This window comes from Phyllostomus discolor, chromosome 3 (genome assembly GCF_004126475.2).
Source record: "Phyllostomus discolor isolate MPI-MPIP mPhyDis1 chromosome 3, mPhyDis1.pri.v3, whole genome shotgun sequence".
Lineage (NCBI taxonomy): Eukaryota > Metazoa > Chordata > Mammalia > Chiroptera > Phyllostomidae > Phyllostomus > Phyllostomus discolor.
In genome coordinates this window covers 114,720,259-114,737,096 of record NC_040905.2, presented here as the reverse complement: position 1 = coordinate 114,737,096, position 16,838 = coordinate 114,720,259, and the positions used below count along the sequence as shown (strand labels likewise).

Here is a 16,838-nt window from a genome sequence, read left to right as displayed (position 1 = left end):
TGACAGTAAAGGGGCTGAACTATACCCCGCAGGAGCAGGAACGCAGAAGGGACAGCACCCTCCCCTTATAAACAGATCAGCCTGTGCCCTGGGCCCTACAGCTATGTACTCAAACACAAAAGTTTCTTTTTCCCCCCAAAAGTCAGGCTCTTAATGACTAGAAAGTTCCAGAAAAGCTTTCCCAGCAGCAGCTCCTCAGGGGTCATTTTCAACCTCCTCCATCACCTCCTCGGGGTCCTCCATGCTGTCGTGGTGGGTCTGCTCGGGCACGAAGCGTGCTGGAGGGATGCCCAGGCCCTGGTGCACGGCATCCACGGTCTGCTGGGTCACGTAGTAGGATACCTTGGTGGTGGGAAGGCGTCTCCGCATCTCCTCCAGATACTTGTAGGCCTGCATCACAGAACAGCCATTACCGGGTCAGCTCACGTCAGAACCAAGGACCTGTGCCTTCCCTGCAGAGTCTCCTGAACACCTGCCCCTGGAGGTCAGGGGAGAGCCGTCCCTGCTTCTCAACTGAGGGGCAGGGTGCAACCTGGGACTTTGGGCATTTCCAGGAGTGGTGGTGTCCAAGGACAGCCGGGCTCTGGCTCTGATGGTTAGTGCTGTGAGTTGCGATCAGCACCACCAGCTGAACAGGCTCTGTGGGCAGCTGTGGGGGGGAGGGCCTGGGGCAGGAACACCAGCTCCCGGAGAGCCTGGAGTGAGCAGTGGCCCGTGCACAAGAACCTGTGTGTGCTCTGGGACCGTGTTCCCTGATCTGGATGTACACAGGGGGACCCCAAGGGAAGGAGGGACTCACGTCTTCATCTTTCTCATGCGCTCTGGGGCATGTGCTTGTCTGGTTGGCAGGCAGGCAGCAACATGTACATGGTTTGTCTTAATTTATTCTGACCAAGCATCCAGTGTACCCCAGTTAATTAGGCCTGTGATTAATTTGACTCTTGTATGTGTGGTCCTTGATCCGAGACTGGTAAACTATGGAACTTGTCAGTGTCTTCCTGTGGAACTTCCTCTGGTCCTGCCAGTGGGAGTATGTAGGGGAGCATGGGGGCGCCACACAGAGCCGTCTCGGGGGGGGGGGTCTGAAGCAAAACCAGCATGCTTAAATCTGCTATGCCTGCCCTGCCCACACCTGCTATACCTGCCCATACTTCCTATTCCTGCCTGCACCTGCCCATACCTGCTATACCAGCCAATACCTGCCACGCCATGTCTGCACCTGCTCACACTTGGATATGCCCACTCACCCGCAGGGAGGCTACGCATAAGCACAAGAGGGAAGGGAGAGGGGCTCATGTGGCTTCTAAGGCTTACCCACAAGGTACATTTTATATCAATTCAGAATGTGACCAAAATTTCTAGAAGCTTTTAATTTGTAATGATCAGATCTTAGTATTTCTTAAGGATGATAAAAACTTAGAGCAATCTTATTTTGGACAGATACAACTAAGATACTAAAAGTAAATAAAAGATTATAAAGATATAAAGATTAGACATGGTTTTTGGAAGGATGGGAAATGGGCAGAGCAAAGCTGCGCCCCCATCCCTGAGTCCCCCACCTCGGCCCCAGAGCTTGCAGACCAGAGGGAGAGGAAAGCCACACAGGAAGAGGCTTCTGTACGTATCTACCACTTGCCTGCTATGGGCCAGGTGCTGTGCTAGGCACACGGGACATAGCACTTAGACCAAGGCTGGTCCCGTGTGGGAGCTGTGGTGAGAGTGGCTGGGGCTGAGGGAGGGAGTGCCTACACTGAGCGGGGAGGGGGGTGCAGGAGCGGGGGAGGGAAGAGCTGTGTGGTCGGAAAGGACCTGGTGGTGCAACTCCGTGATGTGCAGAGCTGATTTCTTTAACAAAGGGGCAGGAGCAAAGTTTCTAGAAGGAAGACAGTCACCAAAGACAGATGAGGGGCAACAGAGAAATGTTATTGGACATCTTGACCCCTGAAGACCGTCCAACATCAGGAAACTGTCGGGACTGGAGTCTGATGACAGGGCAGTGAGACGTGAGTGGGGAGAGGAAAGTGAAGAACGAAGTTTGGAAGTGAAACTAAGGAAGGACGTCAGAGCAGCAACAAGGGGTTTTTGCTCATGAAGAGGAAGATTGTATATGCCTAGACTTTCTCAATTTACAGACAGATTTTTTTAAAAATTTAGTCATTAAATCCCATAGGCTTCAAACAAGGGTAACGACAACAGAAAATATGTTGCAATACTTAAAATGTGATTTTTCTGTTAATTTTGAGGATACAGTAGTCTGAGCATCTCCATAGTCCAATTTTGTCCCTATTTCACTTTTGCTTCCTTGCTGAGATTAGATTTAGAGCTGTATTCTCATAATGAAAATGTGAGTGAGTGGACATGGTGGGGGACGAAGAGGAAATAAGTGCTAAGAGCAGGAAATCTGGGTTTCATGGTGCTGACCTTTCAGACTGACCGGAGCCTGCTGATGAATTCTGGAAATTTCCTGTGAATTCTGGAAACCTCAGCTTAATGAGGCTGGCATAGTTCACTAGCAACAATCCTGAAACTAGTCAATACTCAGTTTGTGAGCACTTAAGAAGGGACCCCGAGAGATTCTGTGGGGTCACTGTGGTCTCGGCCAGGAACTATCTGCCGGGTGACTCAGCTGGTGGCTGAAGAAGCTGCTGCAGGTGGAGTGTGTATGTGGGTTTGGCGAAGTCTATATGACCCATTGGAATGCAAAGGAAAAATGCAGCCAGGTAGAATCTAATGTTGACTATGAGAGGATTATGATTAAAAAGAATGAGGAGAGAAGCTTCTGGTAATGGCAGAGAAATTAATATTAGACCAACCCTTCCAGACACAGCGATAAGCTGGGCAAAACATAAAAGGCACTGGAGAACCACCATGCGCAGGAAGATGAGAGGGAGCTGCCAAGTGGCAACAAGGGAGGAGCATGAGAGGTGAATTGCTGTCTAATTGCAACTTCTGTCACATGGGCAGCCCCAGTCAGGGCTACTGTGAGAAGCTAAAAGGCACATAGAAAACCACTCCCTTAATGGCTTAAAAAACCAGAATCAGAATTGGGCTTAACCATAACAGCTGGAATGTGAGGAAATATCAGAAAAGGGAGAGTCATCGAAGGAGAGCCCAAATTCTGAGTGTGAACTCTGCCGTGACCTCTGTGGACCCTACACTCTTCACCTAGTGGGGACAGGGGCAGACTCTAAGCTGTGCCGAAGCTAAAGTATTTAGCAGAGATTCCAGCAGCTGTCCACTGTGGGAGAGAGTTTAGACTGAGTTGAACCAAGATGACTACAGAAAAGAAGAAAGAAAGGAAAGGAGGAAGGGGGAGAGGGAAGAAGGAAGGGGAAAGAAACAAACAGTAATACACTTTGGAGGAACACAACAGGACCCAACATCTCTTATTGGATAACATTGTATGTCCAAAATACAAAAAAAGTAAATAAATACATTGCTAGACATAAGGAGAAACAGGAAAACTTGACCTATACTCAAAAAACAAGTAATAGCCTTGGTTAGGTAGCTCAGTAGGTTAGAGTGTCATCCTGATACACCAAGATTGTGGGTTCGATTCCTGGCCAGTACACAAAGAATCAACAAATGGAGCAATAGGGACTTCCGGCCAAGATGGAGACGTAGGTAGACACGCTGTACCTCTTCGCACAATGAAAATAAGGACAACAATTTAAAAACAAAAAACAACCAGTACTGACAGAAAATTGAACTCTATGGAAGTCCGACAACCAGGAGTTAAGGTAGACACATTCATCCAGATCAGTAGGAGGGGCGGAGTCTGGCAGCCACAGTGGAGAGGGGTCGTGGCAGGGCAGCTGGCAGACCCTGGGCGCACTAAGCAGCAGCAGGCGGACCCAGTGAGGCGATGGATTGTAGAGGGGCGCGGTGTGTCTAGTACCACATTTGTGCACAGATAAACGAGGCAAAACTGGGGAGCGAGATAGGCTGCACAACCCAGGGTCCCAGCTCGGGGAAATAAAGTCTCAAAACACTGATTGAAAACACTTGTGGGGGTTGAGGCGGCAGTGGGCGAAACTCCCAGCCTCACAGGAGAGTTCGTTGGAGAGACCCACAGGGTCCCAGGATGTACACAAGCCCACCCACCCAGGAATCAGCGCTAGAAGGGCCCAGTTTGCTTGGGGGAAGCAGGGAAGTGACTGAAATCCAGCAGAGAGAGGAGCAAGCACCATTGTTCCCTCTCAGACCCCTGCCCCACATACAGCATCACAACCCAGCAACTGGGTTGCCCCACCCTGGTGAACACCTAAGGCTCCGCCCCTCAGTACCTAACAGGCACATCAAGACAAAAAAAAAAAAAAAATAGCCCAAACGGAAGAACAGATCAAAGCTCCACAGCAAATACAACTAAGTGACCAAGAGATAGCCAACCTATCAGATGCACAGTTCAAAGCACTGGTGATCAGGATACTCACAGAATTGGTTGATTTTGTTTGCAAGTTAGATGGAAAAATGAAGGCTACAATAAGTGAAATGAAGAAAAATACACACAGAACCAATAGTGATGGAAAGAAAACTGGGTTTCAAATCAGTGGAATGGAGCAGAAGGAAAAAAGAAACATCCAATCAGAAAAGAATTTAGAAACAATTCAAAAAAATGAGGAGAGGCTTAGGAACCTCCGGGACATCTTTAAATGTGCCAACATCTGAATTATAGGGGTACCAGAAGGGGAAGGAGAAGAAGGGGATAGGGGAAGAGCAACAAGTGGAAAAGTTATTTGAACAAATAATAAAGGAGACCTTCCCCGATCTGGCAAAGGAAATAGACTTCCAGGAAGTCCAGGAAGCTCAGAGAGTCCCAAAGAAGTTGGACCCAAGGAGGAACACACCAAGGCACAACATAATTACATTACCCAGGATTAAAGATAAGGACAGAATCTTAAAAGCAGCAAGACAAAAGGAGAGAGTTACTACAAAGGGGTGCCCATAAGACTGCCAGCTGATTTCTCAAAAGAGACCCTACAGGCAAGAAGGGGCTGGAAAGAAGTATTCAAAATCATAAAAGGTAAGGACATACATTCAAGATTGCTGTATCCAGCAAAGCTTTCATTTAGAATGGAAGGGCAGATAAAGTGCTTCTCAGATGAGGTCAAGTTAAAGGAGTTCATCATTACCAAGCCCTTATTACATGAAATGTTAAAGGGACTTATTTAGGAAAAAGAAGATAAAAAACATCTACAGTAAAATGACAGCAAACTCACAATAATTAACAACCATGCCTAAAATGAAAACAAAAACAAACTAAGCAAACAACTAGAAGAGGAACAGAATCATAGAAATGGAGATCACATGGTGGGTTAGCAACAGGGGAGTGGGAAGAGGAAGGAGGGGGAAAAGGTACAGAGAATAAGTAGCACACATGGTAGGTAGAAAATAGACAGGGGGAGGGTAAGGATAGTATGGGAAATGTAAAAGCCAAGAACTTATAAGTATGACACATGGATATGAACTAACGGGGGGGGGGGAGGGGTTGTGGGTGGGAGGGGGTGTGCAGGGTGGAAGGGAGTGAAGGGGGAAAATGGGACAACTGTGATAGCATAATCAATACAATATATTTTTTAAAAAGATTCAACAAATGGATGTATAAATAAGTGGAACAACAAATCAATGTTTCTGTCTCTCTCTCAAACAAGAACAGATAATGGAGACCAACTCAACATGATCCAGATATTGGAGGTATCAGCAAAGACTTGAGAGCAGCAATTATAACTATGCTCAAGTGTATAAAGGAAAATTGTTTTTAATGAATGAACGAATAGGAAATTTTAGTAAAGAAAAATGAACTAAGTTTAAATTCTAGAACTAAAAAACATAAAGTCTGAAAGAAAAACTTTGCCAAAGAGGTAAACAGATGGAAGATAGCTGAAGAAAGTCAGTGTATTTGAAGTTAAGTCATTAAGTTATCCAATTCCAATGACAGAGAAAAAGGGTCTGAAATGATGAGCAGGAATTACAAATGTGTGTTCATCTGTATAAAAATGCCTAACATTTAACTGAAGTCCCAGAAAGAGAGAATAAGGCAGAAAAAATACTCGAGGGAAAAAATTACAAATTTCCCCAACGTCAGTAAAGGACGTACATTTACATACCCAAGAAGCTCAGTATCAATACAGTGTAAATGCCCACGGACATCACCATCAAACTGCTGAGAACCACATATAAAAAGAAAGTCCAAGGGCGTGAGGCAGAAGGAGAGACAGAGAGCAGCACCTTCAGAGGCCTGCTGAGGCTGAAGGGCCCTGAGACTGCATCTGAGTAATGACCAGCGCGTGTATGTGAGGGAAGCACCCGAGGCTGGGGAAACTCCGTCCGAAGGGAGCAGGTGGAACAACCCCCGAGACGAACACACAGGCCAGGAGCATGCATTTCTCGCTCGACCAGCCAGGGTGGGGAGGCCTGCCAACACACTGGGAACAGAGTTCTCGGGAGGGCAGTGCCATGGTCGGGGGGTGAATTGGCCCTGGCCTCAAGGCTGTTCCGGACCCACCTGACAAAGATAAAATACAGCTGCAAAAGGATCAAATTGTTTCCAAGTAACTTATCCTCATCTCAGAACAAACTTCAGAAATATTTAAAAGAATATACACACACACAAAGACTCCGTCACTCAACAACCTAAAACACAATGTCTGGAGTCCAATAAAAAATGACCAAACATGCAAAGAAGCAGGAAAATATGAGCCATAATAAAGAATCAATCAATAGAAACAGATCCAGAGTTGACATAGGAGACAAGGATTTTACAATAGCTTTTATAAATATACTTCATATACTTAGGAAGGTGGAGGAAAGGATAAGTATAATAAAGACAGACATGGAAGACAAAGGGAAAAGAACCAAGTTAGACCCCCAGGGGTGGGAATTAGGTCAGATGTAAAACATGGCTGGAAGATCAGAAAAGGAAGGCTGGTGAACTGGAGCAATAGGAAAGGCAGCTGCCCAAAATGAGAAACAGAAAAAATCTGGGGTGGGGGAAAAAGAGAAGAGATTCATTTGAGCCAGGGAGCAATATATACAAGTAACTGTAATTCCACAAGAAGAGGAGAAAGGATTAGAAGGGAACCACGTACAGACTGAGAGAAAACACTGGTAGATCCTATGTCTGATCAAGAAGCGTATTTAGAACATATAAGGACCACAGTTAACAATATGAAGATGAACACCCAGAAAAGGATGGTAAAGGATTTGAGCAGTTATAGGAGGAGATGTGCAGACAGCCAGTGAGTCATTAATTAGTCACCAAGAAAGTGGACATTAGCCCTGACCAGTGTTCTGCAGTCGGTTGGAGCACTGTCCAGTAGAGTGAAAGGTTGACAGTTCGATTCCCAGTCAGGACACGTGCCCGGGTTTCGGGCTCGGTCCTCATCAGAGTGCAGCACCTACGAGGGGCAGCCAATTGGTGTTTCCCATGCAGATGTTCCTCTCCCTCTTTCCCCCTTCATTCCCCACTCTCTTAAGTAAGTAAATAGGTAGATAGATAGATAGATAAATAAATATCTTTTAAGAAAAAGAAAGAAAGTAGACACTAAAACCACAGTGAGATACCACTATTCACCCACCAGACGGCCGCGATAACAGACTGATTGCACCAAATGTTGGTGAGGATGCAGAAACACACCAGTGTGGGTTGTGAGCTAAATTTGTTACTTACATGGAACACTATTTTTATTTGTAAAAACGACTAAAAGATAAACTGTGGTTATTCAGACTTGGACATGTGGCAGACTTTTTCTCAAAAATGAACAAAGTGAAACTGTCACTTGGAAGTATTTTTGCTAAGGATAAAATCTGAGCTTTCAAACAAAAGTTAGAATTTCAGAAACCTATGCACTGGCCACCAGGAGCCGGACATCTTCACAATACTTAAAGACTCTTCTGATGAGACTGGTGGTGATATTAACAAATGAGATTTTGGACTTCCGGCAAGATGGAGGAATAGGTGGACGCACTGTACCTCCTCACACAACCAAGATTAGAACAACAATAATTTACAGACAGAATAACACTCAGAACTGACAGAGGATTTATCTGAATGGAAGTTGGATAGCCAAGAAGTTGAAGTAGACCCGTACATCCAGACTGGTAGGAGATGACGAGCCAGGAGGGCGTGGGGCTGGCGCGGGTCAGCGGCGCGTGGAGGTCAGGGAAAATTTGGCGTGAAATCAGCACGACAGCCATCTGGGGCGCAAGAACGCAGCGGTGATCCCTGAGTACGCAAGCTGTGGCTGGCGGACGCAGTGAGGCATCAATTGTGGACCAGGGCAGAGCTTGCAGCCCAGGATCCCAGAGAAGGGTCTGAGCTTAAGAGAACGGAACTACCGCCATTGTTCCCTCCCATCCCCGCCCCGCCCCCACATATAACATCACAATCTAGCAACTGGGGTGCCCAGCCCCGGTGAACACCTAAGGCTCTGCCCCCCACCGTAACAAGAGCAACCAGACCAGAAAAAAAAAAAAAAGGACAGGGAAAGATATAAGACATGTTTCCAACAGAACAGATCAGTCCCCCAGGACTCATCCTTTTGAGCGACCAAGAAATAGCCAATCTATCAGATGCACAGTTCAAAACACTGGTGATCAGAAAGCTCATGGAATTGATTGATTTTAGGTGCAAATTAGATGAAAGGATGCAGGTTACCATAAAAGAGATGCAGGAAGATATATGGAGGAGAGCCAATAGTGAAAGGAAGGAATCTGAGTCTCAAAACAATACAGTGGACCAGAAGGAAGATAGAATCAACCAAGTAGAAAAGCATGGTGAAATAAAAATTCAAAAAAATGAGGAAAAGCTTAAGAGCATCCAGGACACCTTTAAATGTTCCAACATCTGAATTATAGGGGTACCAGAATGGGAAGGGGAAAAGCAACAAATTGAGCACGTATTTGAACAAATAATAAAGGAGAACTTCCCCATTCTGGCAAAGGGAACAGTCTTCCAAGAAATCCAAGAAGCTCAGAGAGCCCCAAAGAAGTTGGACCCAAGAAGAAACACTCCAAGGCACATCATAATTACATTAGCCAAGGTAAAAATGAAGGAGAGAATCCTAGAAGCAGCAAGAGATAAGGGGACAGTCACCTACAAAGGAGTTCCCATCAGACTGTCAGCTGATTTTTCAAAAGAGACCTTACAGGCAAGAAGGGGCTGGAAAGAAGTATTCCAAGTCATGAAAGGCAAGGACCTACATCCCAGATTGCTCTATCCAGCAAAGCTCTCATTTAGAATGGAAGGGCAGATAAAGTGCTTTTCAGATAAGGTCAAGTTAAAGGAGTTCATCATCACCAAGCCCTTATTTTATGAAATGCTAAAGGGACTTATCTAAGAAAAGAAGATAAAGAAAAGACATGTATAGTAAAAGGACAGCGAACTCACAATTATTAACAACCACACCTAAAGCAAAACCAAAAGAAACTAAGTAAACAACTAGAACAGGAACAGAACCACAGAAATGGAGGGCACATGGAGGGTTAGCAGCAGGGTGGTGGGAGGAGGAGAGAGGGGGAAAAGGTATAGAGAATAAGTAGCATAGAATGTAGGTTGAAAATAGATAGGGGGAGGGCAAGAATAGTACGGGAAATGTAGAAGCTAAAGAACTCATAAGTATGACACATGGACATGAACTAAAGGGGGGAAACGTGGGTGGGAGAAGGGGTACAGGGTGGAGGGGAGAGAAGCGGGGAAATGGGACAACTGTAATAGCATAATCAATAAAATATATATTAAAAAATGAGATTTTAGAAATATATATAATGAAATGTATTAATGTTTGCATAACTCAGTGAACCAAGATTTTGCAAATGACCACCCTGATTTCACAAAAGCCTGTATGTGTAGAAGACCCACGACGGACAACGGGTTCCAGGCGGCAGAGAACAAGCAGTGAGTTGGCGGGGCTGCAGGGCTCTCACTGTGGCCAACGCTTGTGAGCCAGCACTTACCGGTGCGGCGTCAAAGTAGCTCCACCGACACCTGAGAAGGCTACTACACACCCCTACCTTCTCACCTATATATGAGTGTGAGGCTCGATTTTCTTTATATATTTCAACTGAAACAACCTATTTTACCAAATTGAATGCAGAAACAGAAATTGAGAATTTAGCTGTTTTCTATTAAGTCATACATTAAAGACATTTGCAAAAATGTAAAACAATGCTACTTTTGTCACTAATCTTCTTTGTTTTAGAAAGCATAGTTATTTTTAATAAAATATAGAGTTCTCTGGAGGGCAGTGCCGTGGTGGGGGGGTAATTTCTCAGTGGATTTATGTTAAGTTATAGCATGTTATTCTATTTTTAAGCAAATTAACAAATATTTTACAAATTAGTTTTATGTCTAATACAGTAAATATTGGTAGATTAAATCCACATAAACAGGGTCCTCAATAACTTTCCTAGGGCAAAGGGGTTCTGAGACCAAAATGTTTGAGAACCACTATTAAACTGAATGATCAGAAACCTTCCAAAATATAGCTCCAAGCCCAGGTAGGTTTATTTATGCATTCTATCAAACAGTTAGGAAGAAAAGACACCAGTCTTACATCTTAAGTCTTTCAGAAAGAACAGGAGATGGGCATGCTTCCCAGTGTGTTTGATAGGACTAGAATAATCCTGACATGAATCATTAAAAAGACATTACAAAAAGGAAAATAAAGAAAAGTTTGGTAGTTTCTTAGAAATTAAACATTCGCTCTCCTTCTGACGCAGCAATTCAATGCCTGGGTGTCTTCACCCCTCAGCAATCTAAGGGGTGAAGGGGCAGGATGTCTGTACCTCTCAAATTGGCTCCAAAAAATACTCACTTCATGTACACAATAGAAATTTAAAAACATACATGCAGCCCTGGCTGGTGTAGCTCAGTGGATTGAGCATGGGCTGCCAACCAAAGGGTTGCCGGTTCGATTCCCAGTCAGGGCACATGCCTGGGTTGCAGGCCAGGTCCCCAGTAGGGGACATGTGAAAGGCAACCACACATTGATGTTTCTCTCCCTCTCTTTCTCCCTCCCTTCTCTCTCTAAAAATAAATAAATCTTAAAAAAAATACATGCAGAATGAATACATATGGCAAGATGAGAGAACTGGACTGGTACACACACACAAAAATGAACCTAGACCACCAATTTACACCACACACCAGAATAAACTCAAAATGGATAAAGGACTTAAATATAAGTCATGACAACATGAAAGTCCTAGTGGAAAACATAGGCAGTAAAATTTCAGACATCCCACATAGCAACATTTTTGCTGATATATTTCCTAAGGCAAGGGATATAAAGGAAAAAATGAACAAATTGGGACTACATCAAATTAAAAAGCTTCTGCATGGCTAAAGAGATCATCATCAGAATGAAAAAGGAACCAACTGTATGGGAGAACGTATTTGCCAATGGTACATCGGACAAGGGTTTAATCTCCAAAACATATAAAGAACTCATACAGTTCAACACAAGAAAGACAAATAACCCAATTAAAAAATGGGCAAAGGACCTGAATGACACTTCTCCAAGGAGGACATACAGAGGGCCCAGAGACATGAAAAGATGCTCAGCATCACTAGCCCTCAGAGAGATGCAAATTAAAACCACAATGAGATATCACCTCACACCTGTCGGAATGGCCATCATTAATAAACCAGCAAACAGTAAGCACTGGCAAGGATGTAGAGGAAAGGGAACCCTAGTGCACTGTTGGTGGGAATCCAGACTGGTTCAGCCACTGTGGAAAACAGTATGTAATGTCCTCAAAAAATTAAAAATGGAACTGCCTTATGACCCAGCAATTCCACTTCTGGGACTATGCCCTAAGAATCGAGAATACCAATTAAAAAGAACCTACACACCCCAATGTTCATAGCAGCACAATTTACAATAGCCAAGTGTTAGAGGCAGCCCAAGTGCCCATCAGTAGATGAGTGGATCAAAAAACTGTGGTACATTTACACAGTGGAATACTACCCAGCAGAAATAAAGAAGGAGCCCCTACCTTTTGTGACAGCATCGATGGAACTGGAGACTATTATGCTAAGTGAAATAAGCCAGTTGGCGAAAGAAAAACACCACATGACCTCACTTATAACTGGAATCTAATGAACTAACGAGAAAAATAGAAACAGCAACATGGAAACATGGAAGAGACTGAGCTGTAGGAGGGGAGGAAGGAGGGAGGAATGGTGGAAGGAAGGGGGTGGGACTAGTCAAAGAACGTGTATGAGTGACCGTGGACATGGACAACAGGGCATTCACTGTGAGCGAGAGGGGTGGGCTGGGTAGAGAGGGGTGAAAGGGAAAAAAATTGAAACTGTAATAGAATAAACAATAAAAAAAGAAAAGAGCACAAAAACTAAATATGGCAAAATGTTAAAAACTGGTGAATCTGGTAAAGGACACACTTGGGTTCTATTATTCTTATGATTTTTCAGTTTAAAATTATTTCAAAATAAAAAAGGCTAAAAAATCAAAAACAAAAACAGGCGAGACGCCTCCTCCACAGTGAGCTCCCAACTCTTGGGGGCCGTGGGTGGGGCTTCTCCAGGCATGTCCCACCCTGGGAAGCACAGCCGCCCACAACCCTGAACACTCACCATCTGGAACTCCTCCATCCGCAGGTAGTGCTCCACCAGGAAGCCACAGACGTCCCCGAGGCGAACGGCGCTGTCCAGGTCTGGCTCCTCCAGGAGCAGCTCACACTGCTTGACCGATTCCTTGGGGTCCTCGCTGTATGTCCTGCCGTGAGCAGAGACAGCCTGAGCCCGAGCCCAGGGCATGGGCTGGGTGTCAGAGGTCAGAGCAGGCCCTCTGGTCTGAGGAAGAGCTCACTAGAACCAAAGACTGAATCTTTTGTGAAGGTAATTCTCATGAGTTAAAACAATTCATTAATGAGTTATTTCATAAATTCACTCATTTATTTAACAAAACTTACTGATAGCTTGGAGTGCCAGTACTGTGCCAGAGCAAATGTTTTTCAGTCCTAGTCCCTGCCCAAGAAACAGTCTAGAGCAGGACAGTGTGACACAGAGGAGGACTAGGGGGGCCAAGAGGTTGGACAGGGGGTTGGCACGAACAAAGGCCGGCGCAATGACATGTTTGGGGTTTGTCGAAGAGCAGCAAGTGATGCGCGAGTGAGGGCGGGACGAGGAGGGCCTTCCCAGAGCAGCACCTGGCTCGGAGCGGTCAGCCAGAGCCTCCGGGGGCTCAACTCCCGCTTCGGGAGGGCCCGCTGGCCTGTTCCTGCCGAGCCCTGATTCGGCCACTCCGGGCGGACTGCCCTGTGGCCTCCCGAGTCCTCTCCACTCCATCCACCATGCCCTGCCCTGCGGCTTGTGGTCCTTGCTGCCCAATGTCCTCCCTTCTCCCTCCTGTATACCAGGCTCAGTAGATACTCCAGAACTTACACATATGAGTAGGGAGTGCATTTTATTTTATTTTATTTTATTTTATTTTATTATTTTATTTTATTTTATAATTGTAATTGTTTTTATTACCATTCAGTCTCCTTATGGTAGTACCCTTTAAAGAGCCCCACTTTGCACAACAGTGATCAAAGTTATGTTTGGAACTCTTTCTTCAAAAGCCTGTTCTCAGGTAAGAAAATGCTTTCAATGGTTGAGGCAGAAGCAGGGCTGCTACGTACACAGTGGGCTCTGAAAAGCTGCAAGATTTGCCAATAAATAAAAACTGGTGTCATGTACAGACTAAGATTGGTGGCCTCTCCTAAACACAGAGAAAACGTGCTGCCCGAGCCCCCTTCCCACCGGCCCTGCGCTGCCTCCAAGTGCAGGATCATGAGTTTTGTCACCTCGGTCCCTGCCACCCAGGAGCTGTCCTGCTCAGCCCCCGCACACACATGAGCAAGTCCCAGGCTTCTCTCAGACACTCTCTTCAGGCCCAAAGCTGCCAGCACTTTCTGTCCCCTAACAGATTTCTGTCTCAGTGGTCACTGGTTGTTTCTAGAACAATCTTCCCAAGAACGTTCCCAGGTTCTGAGGGGATCCCCCATGAAGAGGAGGTCAGACATGAATGAAGCAACAGCAATGCCCTTCATGTTCCTGTCTAGGTGTCCAGGGAGCTCCTTTGAAGAGCATTCACCGGAAATGTAACCTGGGTCTGGCACCTGGCAGTGAGGGGGAGCCAGAGAATAACAAGGCACAAGCAAGAGTCTTGGTGCAGGGGGTTGGGTGGGGGGGACTCCACAAGGCTCCCGTGGGGCCCGGGGCACAGCACACCCAGCCTCCCACCCTCCTGTGGGAACAAACCTTCGGGCCTGAATGAACCGCTTCACCAGCGTCATCTTGCTCTGAAGCTGTGCCAGCTTGGTCTCCTGGTCCAGGGGACTCTTGGCCTTGGCCTTGGACAAGCACTTGTAGGCCTCAGTTAGCGCCCCATGGGCTTTGTCATAGTTCTGGTATTCATTGATCTCCACCTGAGCAGATGAGACTATCAGGACCCATGGGCCAATGAGCTTCCCCGGGCCCCCAGAACTGCCTAAGGGGGCTGTACCTGAGCACAGGCATCATAGAAACCGGCCAGCAGGTCCAGGGCCCGCCCCTTGGTGTAGAAACTGATGATGTTCTTCATGGTCTCCGGCTCCTTCTGCCAGTCCAGGGACTGTAAGTAGTTGGCTGCCATGATGTAGATTTCCTTTTGCCTTGAGACACCCGCAAAGAACACAATTTTCTCTGTGTCCCCAGACTTGAGCAGTGCTCTCATGGCCTAGATGGAAGAGGAGCCAGGGCCAGGTGAGGAGCGCTAGGAGCACGCCATGTCACTGCCCCGCTGTAGCAGATAGTGTCTGCTGGGCGCCAGGCAGCAGTGAGCCCAGGACTCTTGGTTCCCTCTGGCACCCTTCAGAACCCGGCCCGGGAGAGCTCATCCCTACTGGGTTCGACTCAGGACTAAGGGAAGACCATGCCTTAGGCATGTGTTCCTGATGGGCAGCACAAGCGACTACACAGGCCTCCTCACCTTGAGCTTGTTACCAGCCTGCGTGTACTTCTTAGTGGCCAAATGGTAGTTGCCCTGGCGCACGCAGCAGTTGGCAATCTGTTCCAGCAGCTCGCGCCGTGACTCTTCTGACAGATCTGTGCAGTCCTTGGACACAGTCATCTTCTCGGCCATGTCCTCGGTGATGGTCATGTTCTGCTCCAGACAAAGCTGCAGGGCTTCCTGATACTGGGAAGGTGCCACAGACACCAAGAGGGGGCAGTTACCCTCCTGACCACCATCTCCTCAGAGGAACCCAGTGCCAAGTTCAGTGGTGGCATGTGACTTTCTCTTATGCCATTAACATTCTGGAATGCAACAAAAGAAATGTGGAGCTCAAAAGAATCTCATGTTTGGCCCTGGCTGGCGTAGTTCAGTGAATTGAGCATGGGCCTGTGAAACAAAGGGTTGCCGGTTCGATTCCCAGTCTAGGGCACATGCCTGGGTTGCAGGCCAGGTACCCAGCAGACAACCACACTTTGATGTTTTTCTCCCTCTCTTTCTCCTTCCCTTCCCCTCTCTCTAAAAATAAATAAATAAAACCTTAAAAAAAAAGAATCTTACATTTGTTGTGGGGTGTAAAAAGGAAAAGGAAACCAGAAATTAATTTTCTTCTATAATTCTTTTGAAAATCTTAAACCAGGGGGTTTAATTAATTTTTTAAAATAACTTAAGAAAAAATTATTTTTCATGTAAGAATATGTCTTGGGGACCCTGGCAGGTACAGTTTAGTGGATTGAGTGCCGGCCTGTGAACTGGTTTGACTCCCAGTCAGGACACCTGCCTGGGTTGCACACCAGGTCCCTGGTGGTGGGGGGGGTGCATGAGAGGCAACCACACATTGATGTTTCTTTCTCTTTCTTTCTCACTTCCTTCCCTTCTCTCTAACAAACAAACAAACAAACAAACAAACATTTTTAAAAAGAATATGTCTTGGGGTAAAAAAAGAATTATGTCTTGGAGCCCTGGCTGGTGTGGCTCAATGAATTGAGCGTGGGCTGTGAACCAACGGGTTGCCAGTTTGATTCCCAGTCAGGACACATGCCTGGGTTGTGGGCCAGGTCCCCAGTATGGGGCATGTGAGAGGCAACCACACATTGATATTTCTCTTCTTCTCCTCTCTCTAAAAATGAATAAATAAAATCTTAAAAAAGAAAAGAATTATGTCTTGGAGATGATTCCATCTCAGTATAGAAGGAAGTGTGCCTTCTTTTTCACAGCTGCATAATATTCCACCCTACCAAGAACTGCTGCTTAATGTTTAACTCGTCATGCTGACAACAGAGGTGGGTTATCTTTTGCTGGTACAGCCTGTGTGCTTGAGCCCCTCTCACAGGTATTAATATGCTGTTAGGGTGCATTCTGAGGACAGGATACCTGCTGTGTTTGCACCCAAAGCCTGAGCAAAGTTGTTTCCCATGACCATCTAGTGGGCTTTCCGGCCTTTCTACCTTTACTAGCCTAACTCATGAAAAACGGAAACTCTGAGCTTTGATCTGTATTTCTCCTGTTACAAACGACTCTCCATACATACTCTTTGTTCTTTCCTTTTGAGTTTTGGAACTCTACACATATGAACAAAATTAGCTTTTTGGGATATCAGTAAAATACATTTTTCCCCATTTTATTGTTTATGGTGTTTTTTCTTTTTTTTTTAAAGATTTTATTTATTTGTTTTTAGAGAGATAAGGTAGGGAGAAAGAGAGAGAGAAACATCAATGTGCAGTTGCTGGGGGCCGTGGCCTGCAACCCAGAAATGTGCCCTGCCTGGGAATCGAACCTGTGACACTTTGGTTCACAGCCCATGCTCAATCCACTGAGCTACACCAGCCAGGTTATGGTGTT

The 16,838-nt window shown here is 45.8% G+C and overlaps 1 protein-coding gene across 3 annotated transcripts in view; it reads right to left on the bottom strand.

The window, feature by feature from the left end:
- Positions 1-134: 134 nt before the first annotated feature.
- The window catches only part of IFT140 (intraflagellar transport 140), a 102,000-nt gene continuing 85,296 nt past the window's right edge, over positions 135-16,838 (bottom strand). For all 3 annotated transcript variants that reach the window (XM_036021056.1, XM_036021057.1, XM_036021058.1), the window contains exons 26-30: positions 14,976-15,182; positions 14,511-14,723; positions 14,267-14,433; positions 12,596-12,737; positions 135-390 (exon numbers count right to left, since the gene is read on the bottom strand). In XM_036021056.1, coding sequence (XP_035876949.1) covers positions 196-390; positions 12,596-12,737; positions 14,267-14,433; positions 14,511-14,723; positions 14,976-15,182 — 924 coding nt within the window. In that variant the 3' untranslated portion in view covers positions 135-195. The remainder of the gene's footprint in view (positions 391-12,595; positions 12,738-14,266; positions 14,434-14,510; positions 14,724-14,975; positions 15,183-16,838) is intronic.